This window comes from Oculina patagonica, chromosome 8 (assembly GCF_052425735.1).
Source record: "Oculina patagonica isolate OP01 chromosome 8, crgOcupat, whole genome shotgun sequence".
Taxonomy (NCBI): Eukaryota; Metazoa; Cnidaria; class Anthozoa; order Scleractinia; family Oculinidae; genus Oculina; species Oculina patagonica.
Window position 1 is genome coordinate 19,730,009 of NC_135765.1, and position 27,964 is coordinate 19,757,972.

The 27,964-nt window shown below is 36.5% G+C and overlaps 1 protein-coding gene and 1 long non-coding RNA gene across 2 annotated transcripts; one reads left to right on the forward strand and one right to left on the reverse strand.

Moving 5' to 3' along the window:
• Positions 1–19: 19 nt before the first annotated feature.
• LOC144662936 (importin subunit alpha-3-like) lies at positions 20–27,940 on the reverse strand. The gene is made up of 24 exons (XM_078523869.1): positions 27,796–27,940; positions 26,165–26,209; positions 23,902–23,979; positions 21,617–21,643; positions 20,827–20,879; positions 18,859–18,906; positions 17,225–17,272; positions 16,767–16,852; positions 16,190–16,276; positions 15,405–15,487; positions 14,526–14,612; positions 11,821–11,865; positions 11,211–11,273; positions 9,844–9,912; positions 7,223–7,279; positions 6,821–6,892; positions 6,650–6,703; positions 6,162–6,212; positions 5,439–5,510; positions 4,603–4,671; positions 4,370–4,411; positions 4,187–4,238; positions 2,851–2,942; positions 20–1,006 (listed from the first exon to the last, which is right to left on the reverse strand). The coding sequence occupies exons 1-24, from the start codon at positions 27,871–27,873 to the stop codon at positions 908–910; spliced, it is 1,557 nt and encodes a 518-aa protein (XP_078379995.1). The 5' UTR covers positions 27,874–27,940; the 3' UTR covers positions 20–907.
• Positions 1,667–2,867, forward strand: LOC144662939 (uncharacterized). The gene is made up of 2 exons (XR_013572563.1): positions 1,667–1,870; positions 2,576–2,867. It is a non-coding gene; the product is annotated as an uncharacterized LOC144662939 (long non-coding RNA).
• Positions 27,941–27,964: the final 24 nt, after the last annotated feature.

A 27,964-nucleotide genomic window follows, 5' to 3' on the forward strand; every position in this document is an offset into this window, starting at 1 on the left:
AAAACAAACACTCTCCGCGTACGGGCAAATGATAAAATTTACTGATAAAATTCGGTACTTTACAATTTGATACATCGTTTTAAGACTTATTAAACAATCCACTTCATAAGAATGTGATAAAACTAAGTCAGGCATTACGTCCACTTGATCGCTTAAAAACCGCACAAAGCTACAAAACACTAATGCAACAAAAAAAAAAGATTTGAAATTTCTTCGGCTGCTAATCCAGTTTCAAAAAACTGCAAATCTCGTCAAGGAAAATCTAATAGAAATGTCTAAAACGTTACAGCTAAATAATGGTTGGACTCGATACCTAGTCCATTACTTTCAAGGCTCAAAGGTATTGACAATCTCATCATAGTACACCCATTGAGCCCCTACGCACAAACGAACGTGCATTGTCTTTAAAATGGCTGGTTAGATTTATACAATGTTCACTGCTATATCACAGTGCTGGAAATGTCTTTTTAACCTGACTGATGAATCCAAGCCACAGTTGACTGACGAGGCAACATTCCTGCTGGCCCAGTAGCTGTCGCTAGGTCACGGCCTCGCTCGACCGACCGCCGCCAACTTTGTCCACGTTCCGAAAAGATTAAAAACACTTTTAATTAAGTTCCTTTGACCAAGCAGTGCCATGGCTTGTCTGAGTAGTCAGGGGCGGAGTAGACAGCGAAGTGTAGCAGATACTTGACGCACTCGCTCGTAGCTCACTCACTCTCTCTCTCTCGTTCATTCTTTGATCTTTAAATCGGCTCTTATACTATCGCGTTTTGTCGGGTCTCACACTCGCGCGTTTTCTCGCTCGCACGCTCCCTCGCACGCACGCACGCACGCTCGCACGCACTCTATTTGATAACTCCTCAATTCTCGGTTTTCTCAAGATAGCAGAGGGGATGCTGAACTTTCAGATCTTGAAGCCACCAGGGGGAATGTTGTCCTTTGCTTGAAACTCGAACTGACCGTCCACTTCTTGCGGGGCTAATTCTTCATCGCCATTATCACCCTGTGCATATACAAACAGCATTGACTTAATAACACACACACACACACACAAACCAAATCACACGGTATTATTATTAGCAAGCCTGCGAGTTCTATTTTGCTGCTGTAATGACGATTATACCTCTCAAGAAAACGGTTGTCAATGGCTTAATTTATACTAGAGACGGATGATCCGTCTGGACGAACTTGCATTTTAATTAGGCGAGCATTTTTCAGTTCGTCCGATAATTCGTCTCTGTATAAATACGGGCAAACAGACGGATTATCGGTCCAGACCAACTATCTTCATAATTCGTCTGCCAAGAATGCTCGCCTAATTAAAATGCAAGCTCGTCCAGACGGATCATCCGTCTCTAGTATAAATCGGGCCAATGATTCGACACACGATTTCAGTTTTACAAACGCTCTTTTTTATATTGTAAAAAAATAGCCCAATTTATACTAGAGACGGATGATCCGTCTGGACGAACTTGCATTTTAATTAGGCGAGAATTTTTTAGTTCGTGCGATAATTCGTCAGTGTATAAATACGGGCAAACAGACGGATTATCGGTCCAGACCGACTATCTTTATAATTCGTCTGCCAAGACGAATTATAAAGATAGTCGGTCTGGACCGATAATCCGTCTGTTTGCCCGTATTTATACACTGACGAATTATCGCACGAACTAAAAAATTCTCGCCTAATTAAAATGCAAGTTCGTCCAGACGGATCATCCGTCTCTAGTATAAATTGGGCCAATGAGAGGAAAACCTAGAAGCGTCAGGAAAAGGTTCCCACAAATATATACAAAAAAATCAGAGGCGCTCGAATGCGTTGCCAGCAGTGTTTGGTTCAGTGAGCGTAACACCATACCATTGCCAGGTGAGTTGATTGTTTATGCATAACCAAGTAGCGAGCTAGTAAGCAAGCTTGCACCACATGCTAACACTCACACACTAAATCAAATCTGACGCTATGAGCTCTACATCTCAAACAGCGTCTGGTCTGTCAAGCGTATGAAGTACCACTGGACCGCGAACACAGCACTTCAACACATCTGTGACATGTGTGGAATTTCTGCCCTGTTAAACGAACAGGTCACCCTCCTGTAATCTATATTCACAGTATTAACAAGTGGCCAAATCTGATTCGAAAACCTTCACGAGTTAAACGTGCGAGCATTTTACCCTTGATCAAACGCATGATCAACTGTGTCCAGTTCTATTTCTTGTCTTCCTTAACGCATGGTAAAACAACGAGTAAAACAACAGCGAGTCAGACACAACTTTCACGCTTTGTGATCCTGATCAAGTTCCCGTATATCACAAGTCGCGCGGTTCCTAATTCAACAACAATGCAATTAAATCACAGCAAAACAAAAAGGTAGCCCTCCCCCATGACATGGTACATTTAACCTGACTAAAGATTGATTAGACACGGAAATAAAGACAGCCTACCAGTAACTAAGACAATAAAAACAATTAAATTCAAAACGAAAATAACCGTGAAGTGATAATTTGAGACCAGTGTAACCTGCTGTAACAAGGTTGAAAACACTCATTTGTTTTATTTTATTTTCTCTTGCAGAGGACGAAGGAGAAGGAGGAGGACGAAGCACACAATTTTATCATTTCAAAACGCAAATAAACATTGGCCAATGATGGTCCCCTGCAGGGCGTGTCTTTATGTGTAAGCTTGCTTGAAAGCTTGAATAAACACATATGTTATGGTAGAGTAGTTGTTGTTTTCGACACTCAAGTGAAAACCGCTCTATTGGCGATGATAATTGAGGCACAACCAACGCAGTGCTTTGAGAGCCAAGTGAATACTCTAAAAAGTCTGTTAATCCAGCAGTTACCTACCTCATTAGAAAAGTACTGATCTATTATTCCAAAGGCAAGTTTGTAGATTTCCTCGTTTTCGTGTTGCTGAAGGAATTCGATCTTGTCTAAACCTGAAGTACAATATGAACAATGTCACAAAGGCAAGAAGAATCCACACATTTAACAGATACTATCTTATCGGTTAACCTTTAAATTCTCCGCAAAGAATACAATTAATTTTAAGCTAAGCGGAATAAACACGGGTCTCGAAAGTAATGGAACCTAGCTAAATTTCCCAACTAGTATAACAAGAAAATGCATGAAAACCTGCATGGCGAATATTAATGTTGAATTCAGCCTGGCTTAGAGCTGATAGGGGTAGCCTGTAACAGTCCATTAAAATTAAAACCAACGACAGAAAACTCAACATTTCAAACAGTGTCAAGCTGAAATAAGCTGTGAAAAAGGGATATCCCGAGAAATACGCGGGACAGGAAGCAAGCGCTCAGGAAGATAAACAATCAGTCCCGACAGCGGAAAACAACAGAAATTGCAATGATAATCTACCACGAAACGTTTAACCGGGATTCTTAATTTATCAACAAAAACAAAAGCAGGTATGGAACTGATCATGGACAAATTATTAGAAAATAAACTACAGTCAAACCTCGCCTTACAGACACCTCTATATTGCGGCCAGTCCACAGTCGGAAAGAGACCAAAATTTATAAAAATCTAGCCGAGTGTGTAATATGGACACCTCCACAGCAAAGACAACCTTCCCTGTCCCTTTACTAGTTTAACGAGGTTCAACTGTAATTTGTGAAGTGATCATTTGTTCACTTAACACCCTATCTGTAATTTATTTGCAATTTCGTTCATTCACATCAACTTACTTTGACAAACAAACTTTGTTTGTTTTTGAACAACTTGTACAAAAATAACTGACAATGTCTTATCTAACATCACCAAAGTGTTATTGGAGCATTGCCTTTGGTTTTACTGGTGCTCCTCGAGACAATGTCCTCTTTGGTCAATATATGAACCTCACAAGATGAATTCTTTAAACGATACAGGCTTGTACAGAAACGCCGCCCACAGTTCAATTCAAGCGATAAAACGATACCCCAAACCACTAACAATGAAAGCTTCTTGATACAACGTTTTTCGTTATATATCCGGAGTGGTATGCTCTGTCTAACCAGATTGCTATCTTTGAACTTGCCGGCGATTAGATTCAACTTGCAGGCAACGAGCAAATGAACCTGATGATCAAGCAGTCCTGTACTCTCCACAATAAAGAGCTACAGTATACACGAGCGCAAAATAGCTCAGGCTTTTGCTTCAATATGGAAGCAAGGCATTATACACTAACCTCCAGCTTCTTCAATAATGGTAGCGATAGTATCTGCCTTGTCACCAGCCATCTGCAACAACAAATGAGCAAGCTAAATAAAAAGCAATTATTTACATGTCTATAGGAGTTTTAGGTAATATTTAACCACCGAGCAGGAGAGTAAGTAAAACAGATCACAGTGATGATAGAGGCACCACTCACCTTTAATATGTTATTAAGGCCATCCAGCACAATCTGAACGACCTGCAAGATAAAGGTACCAGCAATATAATAAATAACGGAGATACTAACGAGTTATCAAGAGAAACGACAAGGTGTAGAGAGAGACCTACAAACTGTAAGCACCAGTGAGTTAGTCATATAATGACTGGGATCATTCTTGTGCGATATCAGGTCACATGTTAAGGCTTCGTTTACAACATACAATACTTTACCTGTGTATCCATGCAATCCAGCAATTTGCAGAATGGAGCAATCGCACCACATTGTACAAGAACTGCTACCTGCAATGTAAAGACACGTTACGGCAAAGTACTGGTTGAAAGGTTTAACAGTGTTCGGTGCAAGGATGTAACAAGCAGGTTTTTATGAACAATTAATTTTAAACTTTTGTTCAGTTTAAAGATTGAAGCCCTGGCCAATGACCCTAGCCAAGGCTTGAACTGAAACCTACTTAGCAACGTCACAGATTGCGTATTTAAAAGTTTGCCTTTCATAATCCCTCTAAGTTTACTTCTTCTTTAGAAAAATGCTGTTTCGTTTTCTTTTGTAGATCAGAAATATGACTTCATGGCGGGACATAGCTCAAGGTTCATACTACTTTCAGTTTTTGAGATTCCACGACTTCCTATTACTTAAATTTTTCATGACCTTTTTCCTGGAAATCAAAAGTTATATTGATTTTCAGTACGCTTTTTTGTTGTCTTGGCAAAAACCGCTGCCTAATGTACAATTAATACCATTTTTCGTCACTTTCCATAGCCTTCAATTAAATTTCATAACTTTCCAGACCTACAAAATATAATTCTAAAATTCCAAGACTTTGCATGTTGTCCATGACCCGTATGAACCCTGTAGCTCGTGTAAGTCCACTCTCACAAGCAGTGACATATTTCTTGACTCTATTGTTTGTGTCCTGGAGCATGTTAATTTGTGAACAGACATTTCAGTGGGGTATTGGCCAGCAGACCATGCCTGACAAATACCTCACTAAGAAGCCTGTTTATTGGCTACAATGCTAAATATAATGCATTCAATCTTCAAACCATACCTGTTGAGGACTGCCACTGACTGTAAAATTACTAATGGCCCACGCTGCCTCTTTCTGGGTCAGAAATTCACCCTAAAAAAAAACGATTAAAATGATTGCAGGCAAACAAACATAATACACCTTAAGTTTATAATTGATGGCGATTTATCATTTTGGATTTCGGCTCATTTTATTACTATAACATTAAAGAGGAAGAAGAACTGAAGAAAGAGTAGATTAAGACTATTTGGCTCAATAAATTAATACAGATATGAAGATGGAATTTGTCATCATGAACAAGGTTCATTATAATAATAATAATAATAATAATAATAATAATAATAATAATAATAATAATAATAATATTTTGGGGCTCTTCGCCAAAAAAAAAAAAAAAAAAAAAAAAAATCATTATGCACATAGATAAAGAGAATTGTGGACTGATATGATCACCAAAGAAAAACATTATTGTCTGGATATTTAAAAGAAATTATCCTAAGCTAATATCAAAAAGTGTATCAAAACCAGTAAAGAGAATTTGTATTTTGACATCAGAGCTTTATCCTTGATAAGCACACTGGTAAGCAACAGGGAAATGATTAAAAAACAAGTAACGACAATAGAACCTTGGCTTCAGTCAAAAAGGAGAGTACTTGGCTGTAACAGAACATATATCCAGATAAACATTAGATTGTCATAATATATTAACAGAGGCTGATGTCAAATTTAAAAATATATACTCACAGTTTCCAGTGTCTGAATAATAAGTGGAACAAGTCCTGCATTAATAATTTCCTGTAATTTAAAAGTAATAATATAAAGTCAGTCACATAAATACTGTCTGCCAAAAACTAGCAATATGTATTTAATGTTTCTTTCACTTTAATGCAAACAGTGTTTAAAATGTTAAGAAATTATTGAAACAAAAACCCTCATGTTTCATCTGAAGTGAAAACTATCCTCATTCACTAAGCATAGCCTGAACACACAAATTATTTCAATTTCCCTTTTGCAAGTACTCTTTCTAGAAATCGCATCAGTCTAAGGCATACTAAAAGAAAGCACATTCGTCATCATATTGGTTAACTTCCTGTATACATCCAGTGGTAGTTAACTTTTAATCATCTCAAGCAGGGGAGCAGACGTCTAAGCTTATCTAATTGCCAACCATCTCAGTTACTTTTCCACAGTCCTAATAATATTTTAAAATCAGTGTTACGGTTGATTGTTACCTGAACTTGTGATTGATTACCAGCTGTGATGTTGGATAAAAACCAAACTGCTTCCTGTTAGAAATGAAAAGGACAAACAGTAAGAAGATGAATGTAGTAATTGTTAGAAGTCTTTTCACCACTGGCTCACATTACTGCCAATCACACATATATATGTACTTCAGAACTGACCTTTTTGACTTTTTCCTTATGATGATTTAGTAATGCTGGAAAGTGACCCAGGGCACCATTTTCAAGAACAACCTACAAATAACAGAATATGGATAATTATTACCAGCATGCTGCTACGCTAAAATCTCTATGTGAAAAGTAAAACTCTTCAAACATGAAGATGGGAAACACAACACCTGTAAGTGTGCAGCATCACAAAGTGATCTCTGAGCATACTGTAATGGCATTAAATACCAAACAAGCTCTACAGAAAGGGGGCTTATAACTGGAAGAGGTTTAATAGAAACCAATGGAGTCATATGAAGCTAGGCTTATTATTGAAGAATATTTTTTACTTGTAGATTTGGGGCACTGGGGATAATAAACAAGTAACATGATATACCAGAAAGAATTAAAGCTTACTTGTGTCTGTTCGTCTGTTCCTGTTACAATGTTTCCCACTGCACGCAATGCTGCTGTCTGTTTTAGAGGTGAAATTATAGACAGCAAATTAAGCTAAACTGGAGGGTCAATCAAGGTGTACACAAAAATGTTACTTCAAAATACAGTCCACTTTGGCTCAAGTCAACAGCTTTGAAAACAAACTTACGGTCAAATCATTATCTTATTTTTTAAACTAAGTTAAAGTTGGGGCATTGCACAGAGACATGCTTAGATTGTTCCACTCGTCTGCAGAAAGAAAAGCATGGTTGTTCAGTGCAGTTGTTTTTGGTGATTACTGCTACAGTTCACACGACATGATCCAATGATTTACAAGGCACTTACTGTGTTATTGGCCTTGAACATTCATACTCAGCAAATGAAAACTGCTTCCAAAACTTTAAGGGTATCATATCAAAAATAGAACTGTCGCTGTCTTGTGCATGAATTACTTTTAATTAATTGCACACTAATTAACAATTAGACTACGAGCCCAAGTTTTCTATGAGCAAATAGTCAACGAGGCGCAGCCGAGTTGACTATCGCTCATAGAAAACAAGAGCGAGTAGTCTAATTGTTTTAGTAGAAACTCTAAAGGATTGCAGTCCAAAACCTACAATATTGTGCACTTTGAAGACAAAAATCGAGAAAATTTACCGCTTAAAGAGCTACTCGCGCACGCGACTGTTTTCTATCGGCGAATAAAAAACAGTGGGAGAACCAATCAGATTTGCGGATTTCCAATAGAACACAGCTGAGTTTCTACTAACAAGCTTTAGTAGAAACTCAGCCCTATTGGAAATCCAAAATCTGTTTTCTGTTTGCTAATAGAACACAATCTTGTGTATGTTGCTCTTTAAAGGGGCAATTGAATAGCTTGATGCAAAGGTATGCCAAGTGACTTTTAAGATGAAAAATCGTTTTTTTCCTTCAAACGCGCCTGAATTTTTGCTCAAACGTGCCAGAATTTTTGCGTGTGGTCTTCGATTAAATAGAAAATCGTTGTCCTTTTGTTGGGGGGGGGGGGGGAATTTATTCGCTCGCTCAAAAACGGGATCTGGAAATGAATTTCTTAAACTACTTTATGACGTAAGCTTACGTTTGAATTATTTTGGCGTGCGAAGCCGAGGCAACGAGACTTTCAATCAGACCAGTTGAAAACTCACCTTACGCATTAGAAGTCCGCTTATTTTCGCTTATTTGACACATATTTACGCCCGTCTGGTGGTGAAAGGACATCATTAAGTCTGGAAACCCATAAGCCACTAGCATATCTCAAAGAAGCGAGATGTGTTGCTGCCTGAAGATTGCTAAGCCCTGCCAAGACTGGCGGTAAACTTGGCTTTCGAAGGCGCATTGAGCCAGGCGAGGTCTAGAAGCAACTTCTGTTCCAAAAAAACGTTATTTTCTCGAAGTTTTGGCTCATTTGCCTCGTGTTGCCGCGTTGAACGTTTGGAAATAAGGAGGTGCTTTTAGACTTATAAAAATTCTCTTAGATTTGGCGATGGGACTTCAGCTACTCAGGGATATCCCATAATAATCTTTAATGGATACGTCATTCGATACGCATTGTCACAATAAACAAAGTTCGTTCGGCACGGCAAAGACGGAAAACGCTCACTCAATCAACAGAACACAACAGAATCGACAGAAAAGGATAATTTTTACCAAGAAAAGCAACAAATTGCTTCATTTCGACAAAAAATAGCCCTAAGCTGCGATCCTTTCCAGGAATAAAAGGCCTGAATGTTTAAAAGAACGATCGTTGCTTGTGAGTCAAGATCAAATTGCGTTACGCGTGACTACGGAGAGAAACTGGGGAAAAGCGAAAACATATTATGGATTAACCTTTAGCAGCCTAAATTTGCTGACTGAAAACGAAACATTGAACATTTGGCGAGTGCATTTGTGGTTAGAAGCTGGCGAGAGGAAAGGGCAACGGCGTAAGTCGTTTTTGTTTAAGTATTTCTCGTTCATTTGCTATATATTTTTCACTTCTTTTCACTGTTCAGTCGCTCAAGTTTGTCGATCGGTCAAGTTCAATGTTTATATAACATTCGTGACACTTAACCCTAACCTTAACACTAGCTGACCCTAACTTTACTTTACTGTAACTGCTAAGTTTAATCCTCTTTCTCTCTTTGCCGCGTGTTATTGTTTTAAAGTGACCTTAGTTCTAGTTTTTCTCAAAGACAAGGTGCAAACCAGAAATTTTAATTCGAGGACAATGTTTTTCCATTAAATTGAAGACCACATGCAAAAATTCGGGCACGTTTGAAGGAAAAAAACGATTTTTCATCTTAAAAGTCACTTAGCATAGTTATGCATCAAGCTATTCAATTATTCTTAATTTCTGTCAAAAAGTACATAAAACATTGTTGTAGATTTTAAACTGCAATTCTTTGGAGCTTCTACTAAAATAATATGACTACTTGTCCTCATTTCCTGAGTGACAGTCAACTCGGCTGCACCTCTTGTCTATTTGCTCTCTTAAAAAAGTCAGGCTCATATAACCAAGGAAGGAAGGCCTTGAAGAAGAGTGTGCCACCAAGTGTTATCTCTGTTTCATCTCTGTTTTTTGTTGATGTGATACTTTCACTTACCTGGAGTTTGATTTCAACATGACTTAACAAAGGGATGAGAGAAGGCACAACTCCACTCTCAATAACAACCTACAAAACATGTGTGAGAATCAGTATATAAGAACAAAAATTTCAATTTCTGTTAACATCTACAGAAAAGCCAAATCTTTTTTCCAAAATTCTTCACACGAAATCAGGACTTACAAATCTCTTTCTAGATATGATAGGGCTCCACAAACAGCAGATAAAAACTTGAACTTCTCCATCTTGTTTTGCTTCCCGTCTAATCTAATGCCTGGTTACTAAGCTACTAACATTCCACAAACACATGTTCTTGTTGTTGAGTTGAACAAAGAAATAGTTGTCAACAAATACCAGAAAAAGATCAATCATATTTCAAAGTTGGTGGAAACGATGTTCATTATATTAAAGCGCTAGTTATCACTGTGGGTAAGTATTAATAGTCAGCCAGTTTACGTTCGACAATTAAGACTTCTAAATACTCTACTTGAATTTTTTTTTGAAAAACTTTTTTCTCAAATTTGAGTTGCTAAATTAAGAGTGTAGCTTATCTGCAGATGCAGCTTATCTGCAGTTGTTTACAGTAATAAATAATTTTATAAATGAATGTTTTCCATTTAAATTTGGTGAGAAAATTGCTCAATATTTTTTTCTTTCAAAAGTTTGAAGTATTTTAGTAAAGAAAATAGATGTTTTATCAACTTTCAATAAATTTTCCTGCTTGTCAAATATTTTAAAAACCAGGAAAGTCCTTAAAATTTCCTGACAATTTTTGACAGATGTTCATCTCTTTCTCCAGTTCATTTGCAATTAAAGAACTTAATTCATGAACCAATGTACTTTTAGAATAGATTTGGGAAATATTAATTTACTTATTTTAAACAAACTGTCTTCAAAATCTATCTATATATTTTTTGACTTTTCAGAAAAATATAAAGGGGAGTTTTAATGAAAGTTAAACTTACAGTAATAAATTTAGCAGCACAAGGTATAATGGTCATTTGGGGTATACATGTACTGATACCCTTAAAAATTAGACAACTTTTTCTCATCTTTCTGCAATGTTACATAAAAGCAACTGGAAGATATGACAACAAGAAATGCTGTAAAAATAATGGCATCCTGCAACATGTTCAGACATTTTAATTGGATTTCTTTTATTAAAAACTGCTGAAATTGCTTTCAAAAGTGTGAAGACCACTTTCATTAATTTCGTATTTTTTTTATTGGCAGTTCATAAATACATAACACATCATAATTTTAAATATTTCATAAAATACGTTTTGTTCACTTGTAGTGTATATCAAGCACGTGTTTTTTTACAAATCAAAATGAGTTTTTCTGCTAACCATGAACAAGAGCTGTACCTGGATTTGATGATTGCCACCATCTGTTAGGTATGACAAGGCCCAAACTGTGTCAACTAAAATCTGAAAAAAGATTTTACACATAATGTCAACACAAATATTTATTAAATTCAACTAGCATGCAATACAGTACATCTAATGCAAATGATGTGTATGTACATGAAATCCACCGACTAGATCAACAATAACTGACATGTGCTACAAGGAAATGGAGACTAGTATTAATAATGATTGTATACAACAGTATACCATATTTACACGATTGAGTGACAGTGTGACATCCTTTAGAGTTATAGTGTTTCAGTTGCTGCACTTATTAGGGAGTGGTGTTTGTTTGGCTGTGGTCTTTAATTATGGCATTTGTAAATGACGACAGTAAGAGCAACATCAGGTGGTTTTGATAATCAGCTGATAAAGCAGAAAAACGTCTTGCAGAGCATGCCTAAATGCATACTGTATGGTGATTAATAAAGGAAGATTATTAATTTTGTCCCCATGGTGTATAATGTATTACAGTCTTTCTTATGTAAAGTTCAAAAATGTGCATAGTGAAATGAAACTTTTGATCAAGAAACAAATGTTAACAACAGGCATGATGTGTTTTACTTACATTAAGATCTGGGTGGTGAATAAGAAGAGCTAGTGCTGGGAGGACCTGCAGAATAACAGCAACACAGAATGCCTTCAATCATGCAATGGTATTAAAGTGCCTATGAAGTAAAAAACTTTTTTGCTTTTTTTGGTAGCTTATTATGTCTACTTTCCGAAAAGTTAAAAAAAGAATAATGTCAAAGAGAGAGAAATCGGATTTTTTGCCGCCTAAAGTGCCCTCGGTAAGACAAAACAGTGGGTCCGGAGACTGGACACGAATTTGGCTCGAATGACGTAGTTAGTGGTTCCACGGATCAGTTTACACTTCGATTTTGTTGATACACAGTGAAGTTCACTACTTCACCTGAGATTGTTGCTGCTTTTTCGTTGATAAATCGAAATCTTGTCCGACAATAACGATATGTTGCCATCTGCGAACTTGGCAGAGCGGGTTTCTAGCAGAAATGAATCGCACAACGAAATATCGTGACACTAAATGGACTGAAGTAGCTAGTTGGACCTGTCCAACCGCCGCAAGCCGATCAAGCGCTCTTTCACATAAAGCGCTGGTCGACGAGGACGATCGAAGTTCGGCGAAGCAGATTCAAATGAGAAATTCCCTATAAAAAATGAATAACTAGAATTTTTATTGTTTCCAAAAGCACATACATCGACGGGCTTTGATTTTGTGAGTGGTTTCGCAGTGTCGCAATGTGCTTCGGAATTGACACGAGCGCTGCTTGCCGCGCCGAGGTTGCTTACTTCTCTTGCTTGTCGAATGTGTAAATTCAGGTTACGGTACGGTACGGTATTATATAACGATTTGGTAATTTTAATACAAGTAGCGATCAGTTGCTCGCTTTCATTTTGATTGTGTTCTTGTGTGGGAAAGTACAGTGGACTGACCAGACTGACATATTTCTCCGAAGCGTGAGAGTGACATAATTAAACTTGACAACACGGCAAGATAACACTTCTTCAAACTCAAGATTAGCACTTTTTGACTTGAACGAAACCAAAAATTTCCTCTTCAAGAATAAACAGAACTGCAGTTGTTGGCTCTTAATGGTTCGTTAGCTCTACGGTATATTTTCAACCGTCGACTTCTTTATCCGGATACGATAAATCCTGATTTAAATTACAGTGCGTGTTTATCAGCAAATAATTCCGGCGAAGGGAGCCGTAAAATTTGTCCAAGATTTTGCAAGATCTCAGTGTATTGTTTAAAAGTGCATTCGCCATAGAATACTACCGGAAATGCAGACGTGAATGACAACATTCGAAGGGCGCTACTTGAAAACAAACAAGCATTTCTAACCGGCACTCAAGTCGAATTTACATTCCATATTTTTGCTTCTTTCACAGATGCATTCGTTTGCGTCTGGCGATCGATCGTTTCAAGTGTTTGGGAAAGGAAACGACTGCTACCTTACGAATGATAACACGATCTACTAACCATACAAATTAAATTTTGAGGAACAAAGTCTCATAATAAAAGAATAACACGTATACTGAACCCAGCTGTGTAACATATTGTAAACTCCTGGCGCGACTGCTAAATCTTTCTTCGGCTAGTCAGGGCAGAATGATATAGAGAGACCACCATATCCTTTACAGAGATAACTCTTTTGATAAATTTCCTCTTCGCTTCATAACTTTATCGTTTCATTTGTGGCAAGGAAGAGCTTTTGCTGAGAACAGCGATCCTCGAACTGCCGACGGAACAGAATTCGTTTCTTGCGTTTTCATCAGAACGAATAGCTTTACTATACACATTGAAATTTCGCTTCCATTTACTCTGCGAAGCTTCACCAAAGGAAATAAGTGTATTTGATGCAGTTTCGTTTGTGCAATTGCCTTTGTTTGACTCAAAAGCCGAAATAAAGCTTTCGCCAGCCCTCTTTGCTCTCTTTACGCCATAATCATGGTGTCTTTAGAACCACTAAGTACGTCATTTCCGGTGAAACCGGAGCGTTTGGCCGCGCGCGAAAAGGGCCCACTTCAAATTGCGAAATCCAAACTTCGAGGCTCAAAAAATACTAGAAAAAAGCGCTTTTGATATCTTAAACACGCATATTCGTGCTAACTAAGACATAAACAAGCAAATTGAGCAAAGTTATTTTTTACTTCATAGGCACTTTAACATCATAAGAAAAATATCTTCAGTTTTGTAAATCAATGATAATCAATCCAATGTGTCTTCAATGTAAATGTTGCTCAATTGACACATATTGACCACTTATCAAGCATGTTGTTTGTTTTGCATTTCCTGACATGTGATAACCCTGATATTTAGCTATTTGCAAATAATGGACAACCTGACAAAAAACTCAGAGGTAACTTGTAACAGACTAGTATCTCATACAGGGAGCATTAATACTCCTCCTCCTACATGTGTAGCCTTCCATTTACTTGTTATATAATACTTTAGCTAAATGTTTTTTAATCAGTGACAAAATTGTCCCTCTAAAAGTGAATACTAATTCTTTTTTTTGAGTTCAAGTAGTACATGTAACTAGGCAACTGATACAAAAATTAAGGTTCAAATGTTTGATTAAGTAATATGTACAGGCTGTTAAATGGGCAGTTTAAATTCCATGACTGGTTATAAATTTTCAGTTAAAAATTCATTTTGATTGGTGCCAGAACACAACACCTTTACAAAAACATGAGCTGGACCACGTATCTTACATCCTTTTTTTCAAACAATATAGTTTAAGTTACCTCTTGAATTGTTTCCATTGGAGGTGGTGGGTCTTTGTTTCTACAAAGATTTACTATCACCCATGTGACATTCCTTAAGAAACTGATCTGTCAAGTTAAAGAAAAAAACAAGATAATGAGAAATGTATCAAGCAACATTTATTCATTGTTATTATCAAATCTAACATTAAAAGTCAACCAGTAAAGATGATAATTTTCCAAGCTCAGATGGCAACCCTCCAAGTTTATTTTTTTCCTTAGTGGCCATTTGGCCACCGACTGCTTAGGTTTGGTCACCAGTGAAAAATTTTAGTCACTAAATTAAGCTCACGCTTTCAATCCTTCTTCTCAATTTTAGTCACCAGGCTGGCGACTTTGGTTCCAATTTAGTTGCCAGCTGCTCCAAAATTTGAGTCGCCATGGCGACTAAAATGGTCTTAACTTGGAGGGTTGGATGGTGGAGTTAGATTCAGGAGAAGTCCAAAGTACACGTCTTCAAAATATTCAGTTAGATTGAAGTTGGCACAGTACATAAAAATTTCAATAAAATAAAATGTGGTTGTGCTTCTGAAGTTGACAGAATAATGTACAGTAACCATGCAATAATTGGGGATTGGAGTGACTTATGTGAATATGTGATATCAAGTATTCATCGGCATTAGGGACAGAAGTCACTTCTATATATGACTATGTAGCTGAGATTTTAACAGTGGCTTTGTTGTGGCTCAGTTTTACCCTCAATACAACTTCGTAATTTCCTTTGTTTTACATTCATTATCATATTTACCATATGACAAAACGAAAGGAAACAATAATTTGTATCAAGAGTAAAATTGAACCACAACAGCTACATAACGAAGTTATCTTTCTAAAATAAAACTGTAGATGAATAATACTTACAGGGACATTAGGGTTGACAAACTTGAGCAATGGCGTCACCACTCCATGGCGAATGACAAAATCTCTTAAACCAGGACCATCACCTGAGAGAAAATAGCACATCACAGGCATGAAGTAAATAAGACTTCCCCAGACATGTAAAGTTTGGAAGCACAATAATAATTTATTTTATTTATTATTGATATAGAATACAGTAGAATCTAGTCAATAACAGACCTCTGATTTACATGGTGGATGGTTTTCAATCTAGACCATCCCCAATCCTATGGCAGAGGTTTATCAATTAATGCAATAATATACTATTCATTTTATGTTGCCTTTAATATGTTTAGAGAAATTGAAATACTGTGGTCATTATAGTGTATGATAGACTTGTTTATCATGAAATGATGTTAGCCAAGCCCAAAAGATATATGTACCAACACAACCACAAGTAGCTGGCATATTGCGATAGCTATTGAGCGAGCAACAACAGCAAGACCTCAGTTAGCAACTGCAATTTTTTTTTTAGAATTCGCGTGTTGGTCATAGCAATAAAGACCCGGAAACCTCCAATGAGTTGTTGTGTATTTAATACATTTTAGATTACTTTTCAATTTTGTATTAATTTTATTTTTGTGGCATGCCTATAAATTAGCTGGTGCACTAAATTTGTTGCACCATAACCTTTAGTTAGAGGCATGAAGTTAGCGGTACTCAAAGTGATTCACATCTAAGATAGTACAACACAGCCTGTTGTACACACAACTTACAGTAATATGTAACATGTACTTCTTTAATCTTACCAATAATGTTTCCAAGTGCCCAGACTGCTTGTTCACAAACATTTTGATGTGGAGATTCCAGTAACTTCATAAAATACTTGACGGCATCTAACAGGACAAAACAAATTATAATGACCAATAATACTATTTTATTGCAAGTTAATTCTGATGAGACAGTTTATTTTAGAATGACGGTTCATTTTAGACAGCAGACACTAAGTTACAACATTACAGTTAAACTCTAAAGATTCTTGACAGTCGGAGACTAATAACAATCTCCATATAAATTTGATTCACACATTTTCAACTGCATCTATCTCAATTTGTATGCATAGAACAAATGCTCTCTGAAGATTTCCATATTGTGCTTCAACAACACAACATCAAAGGCTTGCCTTGCTATAACAATAAATGATTTAACAGGTTTATGTTCAGCACTTTTAATTTGGAAGCATAGACCTTTTAGTTAAGAATTTGACTGGAATCAGAACAAAGAACATGGCTACTTGAGAAGTAACAAATGAATACAGTGTTAAAGCTCCAGAGGAGCTGGCTTAGACTTATGAGAACATTTCTTGTACATGCAAGTTCTACTCACCAGACTTAACAACAGCCTTTGTTTGTTCTGAAGTGCCTGAGGCAATGTTTGTTAAAGCCCAAGCTGCCTCAAACTGAAGAGAAGGGCTACAAAACAAATTATCAACCAACAATACATTAACTGAACTAAATTGAGGTCAGTAGATGTCATAAGGGGTATAAGGCCCACAACATTTCTTGGGGATGTGAGCTGTTTCTGGCCTGGAGGTGATTAGCACAAGGTTACATTACATGAACAATTTATGTGGAGAACATTATTCTTCTGTTCAACTTGTCACTAGGGATTGAAATCTGAAATTATTCAAAAATGCTTTGAGTTGATTTGTAGTTATTTATAAAAATTGTATTTTACAATTACATACAATGTTGCTACAGGAATACACGCTGAGGCAAAGTAAACTAAAGCGACATGTACATTTAAAAATCAATCTTCCCTTTCTTAACTTTTTTGAAACTTACTTGTCGTCTCTCTCCAAGCACTTTACCAGAACTGGGAGAATGCCAGATCTACAAGTAACAAAAAACGTCAGTAAAGAACTGGGAGAATGTCAGATCTACAAGTAACAAAAAAAGGTCAGTACTTAAAGAACTGGGAGAATGCCAGATCTACAAGTAACAAAAAAAGCTCAGTAATACTTCCCCTCTAATAAGCACCCCCTGTACATTGTGTAGGTGCCTACACAGTATAGGTGCCCCCATTTTCAGCTAAAATTTGAAATAAGTGCCAACTTTTAAGTAAGTGCCCTCTTCCCCTCTCTACTGAGACAACAAAGGTTAAGTATCTACTACGCTTATCAGTTGAGTATGCAACAATGGACGTTTCGCACACAAGTTTTAACATTAAAACTCTGCTGTTGTCTAGGGTGACAGAGCTAGTTTCCATTGGAAACATCTCATGCTATTGGCGTAAGCAGTCTGTTCGGGCACAAAAGTTGAATCAACTGAAAAGTGCGACAGTGTGAAAAGTGTTGTTAAGTATTTTTACATATATGTACAATGTACAAACTAAGATGACTGCCCTGGATTAAATCCTATCAGGATTCTGAAGCTTGAACAGGAATAAGATCTTACTGAAATCATATATTAAACATGAATAGGAAGATCCTGCCAAAAAAATCTTATAGAAAAATTATGTCAGACCTGGTGTTAGATCCTAGTCAAGATGCTAAAGGATTGTGGGCAGGAAACATCCATCAGGATTCAAACAGGGTGGAAAACAAGTTGGCATTTTGTTCTGGGGTATGATATTAATATTAATATGACAATGGATGTAAAACAAGGGAAAATACCAAATTGTACCAAAGGGTAAAATTGAACCACAACATTATTATTTTTCACATGCAAATTACCACCTGGTGAACTTTTTGGGGAAATTAAAAGATAAAAATAAGTTTTAAGTGCCACGCCTGTCACTTGACATGGATCATACAGACTTCAGACCATTATTTCAAGGACTTTCCAAGCACAATTCAGCAATATTTAAAGTGCTACTATGATCAATTTTTGACCCCTTGCAATTTTAAGCATATCATAGAGAATTTCACGAAAGATTTAACATGGTGTTTTCCATTTTCAAATATCTGTTTTAGTTCCAGAGATATTTATTAAGCTTTAAAATTCTGTAAAATATGAAAATTAGGGGACTTACAACATCATTTACTCAATTCAATTTTAAGTCAAGTATAAAAATAGAGCAGTCTTGTTTAATTTTCCACAGAGACCAGTGAAACTTGGCAGAATAATAGTTCTACAGGTGACACACAGTTATAATAAAATTCTGTTGCCATGGCAAGCCACTCTTTTCCAGTCCCCACAAACCTGTTTTCAGTTTTTTCGTAATTTTTAGCTTGGAAAAATGAAACAGGGTCAAGATGTCTACCTAACCCATTTATATTTTTGCCAGATCATGAATGAGGCATCATTGGCAAATATCAAAATGAAATGTAAAAAATGGTCAACACTTTCAAACAAGCACAGAATAAAAGTAAATTATGATTGTTTTTTTTTTTTTTACTTAAACTGACTGGGCTTTACTGACACTTTGATAGCTAGATTATGGGGTACATGTACACTGTAATGGAGTCAATACTTACTCTATCAGCTCATCAATAGGAGGGTTGCGATCCTTTGAAAGCAGTTTCCTTTTCACGAAGAATTACAAGAAGCAAATTAATAGCAGTTAACCCATTGACTCCCGAAGGTTTTACGCGCGCACCCACCCCCAAATTCCCGGCTCTTTTACAGCATTTAACACAGACGTGCGAGTAGAAAAAATAAACCATATGCGCAGTAAATTCAGACAAATTATTCGTTTCTGAAGTAAACTTTTAATGCAACTAGACATGTTAAAAGACTAATTTATGAATTTAAATGTTTATCAACCTTAAGAACTTGATCCCAAACCAAGCTTGAAGGCAGAGGAAAAAAATTATTCACTTCCGCGCGTCATTTAAAAACTCACAAAAACACGAAATCTTTGAACAAAACATAAAGCAATCTTAAAAAACTCTGATAAAATGTTGGCATATGTTATGTAAAACTGTTATTGGCATTAATTTAACAGCAATGAAGTATTATCCTGGTACAGAAAAGCGGTAATTGGAAGTGATAAAATTATTTGCGAATCATGTTGTGAAATAGAGCAAAACCGCTTTGCAAAACAACAGAATTCCTTCCACAAAATATACACTCACAATGCTTTATATAAATCTCAAAGTCAATAAAAATACTTGTTTGAATTTTCTGAAGTACTGTTGTAAATCTTTTCGCGTTGAATGTTGTAAAACACAATTAAAATCTTAGCGACTAAATCAACAACGCGACGGCAAGTCTGCCGAAAGAGATGCGTATCAGATAACACCGCGTGCACATCAAATCTGTTCGCTTCAAAAGCCTAAAATTCCAAACTAAAGCTGGACAAATGAAAGAAACTTGAAAGAAAGTTTGTTTAAGATTAATTCTCATTCACGATGAAGCAAATAAATGTCTAAAAAACCTTAAAATTTCGCAAATTTTAAAGCCGTGATATTCCGCATGCCACATGTTCAAATTAAATATTCGAGCTGAAGTGAAAGTGTTTTATTTCAGTGCGACGGCTTTGGAAGGCATTTTTTAGTCAATCACTGTACCGATCTTCCTAAAAATTCCTTTCAAGTTCGAAGCAAATATTGTACATTACCATTTTGCTTTCTGAAGCTTTGAGAAGCTGCATTAAACCGTGATCAAGGCCGTGAATTGTAGTCAAAACACTTTAGAAGCGCCATGACACGAGGTAATCTTGGCAGCCGAAGGAGAGAAAAATTTCTTCACCAAAGCAGTTTTAGCACTCTGTTATCCATTAGTTTCCATTTTAGATCCACTTTAAAATCGATCCATGTTTTTTCATTCCATATTTAGCTTAAAAAAGGTGTTTCTCTGTGTCCAGAACGGAAAACAAGACCCTAGAAGTTTGTAAATACATCCCGCGAGGCGCCATGCTTTTCTTGTACATTTTCAACGCACGTATAAAGGCGAAAAACCTCCTTTCTAGGACCCCTAGAAATCTCTAAAAATATGCGCAGAAAACGGATTCTGATTGGTTTATTTGCCCTTATTATCGATAGAACAATAGGAGAACCAAAAAAGCTCCAGGGAGGGAGGGAAAGGCCTTTTGTCAACACGTGGTTTTTACGGCCGGTTGAGGCCGGCACGGGAATTTGGGGGGTGGTTTTCGCGCGGCCGGTTACGGCCGGCACGGGAGCCAATGGGTTAATGTACTTACAAAATAAACAACTGCCACATCGATAATTACAATGCAAAGTAACAAACCAATAATGGCCCTAAAATTCAAGAATAAAGCAGAGACGTGCGGACAATATCGTTCTATACAAATATTAAAAAAAATTAGAGTATGTTTACAATACAATAGCTTTAAATTTTATACTCACTACAAATCTCTCGGATAAAACCCCTGTCAAGTAATTGACCTTGCTTACAAAACATTAGTATCTATCACTTCTGTCATTAAATTTTTTTTTTCATCTAATGAGCCACTGATGTAAATAAAGTGGCAGTATACTTACCTAGCTGCTTGTACAGCACCAAGCTGCTCTGTGGGGTCTTGACTGCTTGCATTCTAAAGAAGAGTACCAGTAATGCTTTATGAGTAGTAAGAATGGTTTTCTTATGGTTGTCATTTCCAAAACCAATCTAAACATCCTAGCCAATTACTACAAAAGTCATGCAGCATATTATGTTGCATAACTTATAACACATTATTTACAATGAACATTCCAATATAAACTGCTCCATTCATCACTAAAAATATTTAACTGAACCACTTGCTGTAATGTGCAGTTACAAAAACTTAAAAACTTATCAAACTTGTTTGATTTTTAATTCCCTCTGTGACAAATTATGATAATTAATACGGCACAAGAAAAAATAAAAATTTAAGGTATCTGCACCAGCAAAAATTTACGTTTTTTTTATTTCCCCTAATTCTTGTTATGTTTCCCAGGACTCCTATTTTGCAGAAATATTGATTATAGAGTGAAATACACACAAGAAGATGAGAACGGTGAAGCCAAAACACCTGCATTTACCAGAAGTCAAGAGAATTCACATCAAGAGCAATTTTCTTTCCCTTACATGAAGTGGTCCCACAAGGAGGTCATACCATACAATGTATGCTGTATGTACATGTAACAGTAGTTTAAAATGATTTCAAACATGTTGGGTTGTATTCTTTTGGTTTAATGATTATGGTAATAAATCTAAAACAAATCAAACTACAGATCAAACTAGTTTTAAATTATTTTGAATTGAAATTCATTTTTATCTACAACATATTTTAAAGCAGTAATGACGTACCAATACAATACTCTGTAAGCTTTTACCCTGTAAAACAGAACAAATAGAAAGGTTGGTTTAAGTTTATGTTCAAATGGAACGTAGAAAATTATATGTATACTGTATTATAAATTACTTTTAATTGCTTTTGTAGAGAATAATGATTATTTTAATTCATTATAATAAAAAGATAGTCACTACAAATACTTAACCTTTATTATGAAAGCCTGCAAAAATGAGCTAAAACAAGCTTTCCTGGACTAATGTACATGTGTTAGACAATACTGGTGCACCTTGTGGTATTCACTGGTGCTGTACACTGTAGCACAAGCAGGGATCCATATTGTGGTTTTTCTCCAAGTCGTCAGCCAGGCAGGTATGCAAGATGACATACTTGCCCGTTCAAAAGTAAAGAATAGTCACCGAACAACGATTAAATGAAAAGTTCACTTTTTTAATGTTATCACATGTATGTTACAATGTATATGTTGTGGTTCAAATTTATCTTTGGTTGAATTTTTTAAACCAGTTTGATTTTCATATTTCATTGTCTCATATTCATTAACATAATCTGAAACAATGGGAAATAAAAATCAAACTGGTTTGAAAAATTTTAAACCAAAGATAAATTTGAACCACAACATATACATGCAATCTACAAGTCAGTTATAATTAAGTTTGATCCTCAAGTATTTATTAATGAGACTTTCATTTTATCTTCTTTGGCTGCCGACTCACAAATTTCACAAGACATTGGGCCCCCAAGTGGCTTGTGATGTGGAGTCAGTTGAAGCAGACAATGCAGACACAAATAAATGCCAGGTTCTCATTGACTGCCATGAGGGAAGAAAAGAACGCTTTCGCTCTTCTTGTTTATATTTGGTTTGTTTTTCTGAAGCCTTAACCCTTTCACCACCCGTGGCCCCTTTAGCGGCCAAAAATTAAAAGTGCGTTTAACACCCGTGGCCCCTTTAGCGGCCAAAAAAAACAGCTGGAAACGACCTCTTCTGTTTTGGGAAAAACTGGGCACTACTTTCCATATTTGGAAAACTAATTTATGCAAGTGAAAGCACATGCTTTGAAAACAAAGTGGCCGTCTGTTTCCACAAACTGAAGGATGAAGAAGGCATTGTAAAACGAAGAAGAAAACTTACCGCGCGTTTTTTTTCGCCATTTTCAGCAACAACCGAAAGTGAAGACAATGTTCAAGAGCAAATTTAACCGTGAATTTCAAGAGTTAAAGCCAAATATCTTCAAAATTGTTCGATCGATAACTAGTGAAGATGTGTAAGACATTTCAAGCGAACTGTAGCCCGTAAACAACAAGAAATTCACCTGAATGCGACAGGGATGCTCTCAAACGATCTTTACATAATGCGGTAAGAGTTGTGCAGCATTTTCACTGTTTTTTGTAAATGTTTTGAATGAAATAAATATAACTGTTTTAATCTATTTGTTGGCTGTGAAATTATCTTTGCAGTGATGTATTTTTTAGTTAGATACGATGTTTGTAGTACGCGCTAGCTTCGTTTGAAAAATTTGTGCGCCATTCCTTCCTGAGAAATCGCCATTTTCTAAATGGCCGGTGTTATAGGCACTTTTCAGTCGAAAACGTGCGGTGGTGAAAGGGTTAACTTTTAACTGTTAATTACTTTTTTTTTCTTTGCTGGCAGTGCCACACAAAGACAACGGCACATTTTGATCAAAACATCAGCTGATGCGATCACCTCGTGTTTTCACGGTACAAAATGTCAGCGGTTGACAGCTTGGAAATTGAGCCTACATTGATTTCATTCATGGAAATTACCTGAGATCAGGCATTCCTTTTTCGAAGGGAGAGGGAAAAAAGAATGCCTGATACAGGGCTTGAAATTGCGACCAATACGGTCGCCAATGCGACTAACATTTCAACCTTCACAACTAAATAACTAGAAAAGAAGTCGTATTGCCCCAATCCATCCTTTTGCTTTGCCCAAAAAAGAGTCTCTCACATCCAATAAATTGAATGTTTGTGATCGCCCCATAATGCAATGCGGAAAATACCGCATCATCCAAGATAGCGGCCAAAATTATGATTTTATCACGATAGAAAGTTGAAAATTATTCTCTGTTTTCTAAAAGTTACGAATGGACGGCAAGAGGTCAGAATGTAGGTTACTCATAAGAAAGTTTTATAATTTTTTTTTTGGTTAAGTCAAACTTAAGTTGTCCAGCGGACAAGTTTTCATAATGTTTTTGTCAATCAGAAGACCAGAAGACTGTGAATATAGATCCAGGCTGAACATGAGGATTATGAATCAACAAACCTGTAAATTGTCATCTTTTTCATCCACGATATCCTGTGGAACATTTCTTTTCTTCTGAACACAATCATCTCTTCTGGCCTGATATTAACACAGTGGAAAAAAAAAAGACATACAGACTGTAATGATTTAACAAAAAAGATTGGAGTTCTTTTTAGCAAAAGCAGTAGCTGAGTAAGTACCTTATTGTTACTTATTTTCGCGAGACTTACTTTTCACGATTTTCAAATTATCGTGAAATTAAAGACCCGTGAAAATTTCTTCTCAACTTTTCTGACATATTTAAACAAATTTTTTGGCCTACTTGCAAAAATAAAGTCCTGTGAAATATGCACGTTTCATTTTCGCGAAAATTAAGTGCCCGCTAAAATAAGTAAAAATAAGGTACCATAAAAACTCGTGTATAAGCTGCACCTTTTTGCTGAAATTTTGGGCTCAAAATCGTGGGTGCGGTTTATCTATGAGACCATTGCTTTTGAGAGGTCTAAATTGGCTAGCCTGGGGTCAGAAAAAGCACTAAAAATCAAAACTTAATACTAGACATTTTACATATTGAAACCTGCTGTTGTCGATCATTGCTTTTGGTAAATGCCTCAGTCTCGAATTGTTCCTCGGTAGTTCTTTCAAACGGTTTATTTGCACTTTGCTTGAGCAGCTAAACTCGCTCAAATTTCATTGTTTTCCACAATGGGCTTAAGGAGTTAAGACAATATCTCGTCAAAAGAGTGTCTTTATTGCAAGACATTGGGATTTCAATTGGAGAAGCTTGTAAAAAGTATTTTATTAAAGAAATGATTTATGTATTCAGCTCACAGCAAATACACGGCATTAGCTTTCAATGGCCAAGCTTATCACCAACAAACAGCTACTTCTTCACCTCATCACTCTTTTAAAGTTTTTATTTTTTTCTCAAAATCAAGCTTGAAAGTTGGGGGTGCGGCTTATCTACGAATGCGGCTTATACACGCAGGGCTCGACACTAACACTCTCCCGATTTCCACTGGAAAGTGAATTTTCTTCTTGGAAAGTAAAAAAACGAAAATGAACCAAAATACTTACCCGATCTGGAAAGTAAATTTTAGGCTTTACTGGAAAGCAAATTTTATGCTTAAAAGGCTTAAATGGAAAAGAGTGTGTAAAAATTATGATAATGATAAAAAATAGCCAAATGACAATGACAACTCGCCTTAGAAAGACAAATTTTACGCTATTCTCGAATTCTCCGCCATATTGGATTAAGAGAACTCCCGAGGAGGTCTGGGTACTATAAACACACGTGCAATATTGAAGTACGCCATTTTGGATTCCTCTTCTGTCGCGAAGGTATGTAACAAAATCTTTCCAGGTAAATGAGGGGGGCAAAGGGTTTATGCGTGACACGTGAAAAGGGCAAAAATTAGTCCGTGACGCGTGAAAATAGGGCAAAAATTAGACCGTGACGCGTGAAAAATAGTTAGAAAAGAAACGTGATCCGTGAATTTTGCTGTTTCAAGTATACGTGACACGTGAATTTGGTTAAAACTTGTGCGTGAAACGGGATCACGAACCCCCCTTTGGTACCCTCGTAAATGAGTCTGTTTTAGTTTGGTTTTTCTCGACGTAGTGGTGATGTTGGAGAAAAAGAAGGCGAAAAAGAAAAAGTTGACGAAGGACAAACGGGCGAAAGCACTTCAGATGTACGCGTTCCGTACAGATTTCCCAATGTCCTTATGTTGGTTGAAATTACACTGATTCTACCGCTGTCAACAGCATTTTGTGAGCGAGGTTTTTCAGTAATGGGGAAAATAAAGTCAGACTGGAATCATGCTTGTCAGTTGAAGTATTAGACTGTCTCATGAGGATTCGTATTGAAGGGACTAGTGTTGCTGAGTTTAACCCTCAACCTGGAGTGCAGTTTTGGTGGGATAGTGGAACGAGGATGAGACGTCCAACTTTTAACGACTAAAACAATGCCGAGACACATAGTAAGATTTTTTTAATATTAATTAAACATGGTTAGCAACTTTTGAACTGTCATCCATTTTGGAAAGTAAAATTTGAAGTCTACTTTCCAACATGGAAAGTCGCGTAAAAAGTTAGTGTCGAGCCCTGTACACGAGTCTTTACAGTATGTCAAAATTCAGCTAACAAAGGTTATGGGTTCAAATCCCACTGACCCAGATTTCAGTTCAGGTGTCCTTTGCAAAAACCTGTAAATATCTTATAGTGAGATATTTTATTATTATACTCATTATCACTCTCTACACTATGTTCAATGAGTACAAACCTTTCTTAGCTCTACTGTGACATCATTTCGCCTTTGCCTCAGTGCCTGAATAAAAAAAAAAGGTCAAGGAATTTTTGTAAGTCCTGTAAAGAATAAAACTGTAGAATTGATAGTCCACTGTTCATTTAACTTGTAAATTAGCTGGCAATGAAGATAGAAAGTTATAGTTTATATTAAGAACCACCTATTACCATGTGCCAAGTACTGACAGAATTTAAATTTAAACGTTTTTATTAATTTAAGTATTGCTTCTTCAAATTATATCTACTGTCTACTTTAAAGAATTGTTAACTAAAAAAGCACTTCTTAACTGTCGGTTGACTATTTTTAAAGTAGAATTTGTCTGGCAGGAAAATGGAAATTGCTTTTTTACAAGGTGTAATAACCCTTTTTTCCCTATGTACTTTGATTTGTGTTTATTTCTATTTGTTTTATACTGTTTATTCTCATTCATCATCAATAACATGAGTTGTTCTCCTAAAGACAATGAAAGCTAAAGTATGTGTAACTTCCATTCAGTGAGACTATTGGCATAACTACAGAATATATACATGGCCACTTTTGAAGACAGATATGTATCCAGAGGCTCCTTTGGGTCAGTAGTCACTGCCGAGCCAAATGAGCCACTAAATCTACACATTGAATACTTCCACTGCAGAGCCAAACAAGCCACTAAATCTACACACCGGTCCCGGGAGACTTAGCACACAATGCAATAATGCACAACACAAGAACTTCACGTTCTTTTCATCCAGTGCCAAGCCAAACAAGCCACAAAATCTAAACACTGAAGACAGAAAGCAATTTACAATAATTTCCTGTTCTTTACATCCACTGCCGAGCCAAACGAGCCACCAGATACACCGTCTTCAAAAGTAGCCCTGCATTCTGTAGTTGCTCCACACCACTCATGATAACATTTAATATAATTTTTAAAAATCCTGGCACAACTATGCACAAAAATGTAAGTGCTACAAAAGTGAGATCAGAAAATTTCCATTCATTGTTGTCACTTATTTTTCAAATGGATGAAATTTAATTGAAACTTTATCTTGATTGTACTTTTACTTGAAGTGATAAATAAAACACCAAACAGGCTTTTAACCTTGCACCTGAACCACATTAAACAGATGAGAATCAGTAATAACACATATAAACTTAACAATTTATATTTCAAGACAACGAACGAAACTTTTTCGATTCCTCAAAAGTGCAGTGCATATGTCTGTCTGTCTGTCAGCTCACCAGCGACTACAAACCAAGCTTGATATCAAGAAAATACACTTTTTACCAACAGTGACCACTTTAAGTAATTCTATTAAACGTTTAAAGTACAATTGTCGACGAAATGCTCTCGAAGAAAGACGTATCCAACCACACTGGGTATACAAAACATGCAGTTCCACTCTTGAACAACGAAAAGTTTAGCATTCAGTCGTTTTTATTCCACTTGAACGCCATCGTTTCCGCTATAACCTTTCCAACAAAACAGTAAGACTATTTCAAATCAATATAGTTTAACATGTACAGAGCTGAACACATGCTGCACGATGCAGACCTTGCATACCTACAGACCGATTCAAATAACCCCGCCAAGACAATTTCACTGTTAGCATTGAAATTCTACGTACCGATTGATCTTTGTCTTTGTTTTTGTAATATCTCTGTCTCGAATCCGTGGTTTTTGTGGACATTTCAGTTCGCTGCATAATTTTGACGTGAAATCTTCTCCAGTCACCGGTAACGAAAATCCGCCATATAAATTTGCTTCCACTGCAAGACAATGCGCATAATCACGCT

Bases quoted from the DNA above. Each gene is read 5' to 3' on its own strand.
- LOC144662936 (XM_078523869.1), bottom strand. From the start codon at position 27,873: ATGCAGCGAACTGAAATGTCCACAAAAACCACGGATTCGAGACAGAGA. The intron at 20,880-21,616 runs GTACGTCATTAC...ACTCTTCTTTAG, and splicing joins GCTTACAGAGTATTGTATTG to AATGCAAGCAGTCAAGACCC. The intron at 15,488-16,189 runs GTAAGATTAAAG...ATTTTCTCTCAG, and splicing joins GGCACTTGGAAACATTATTG to GTGATGGTCCTGGTTTAAGA.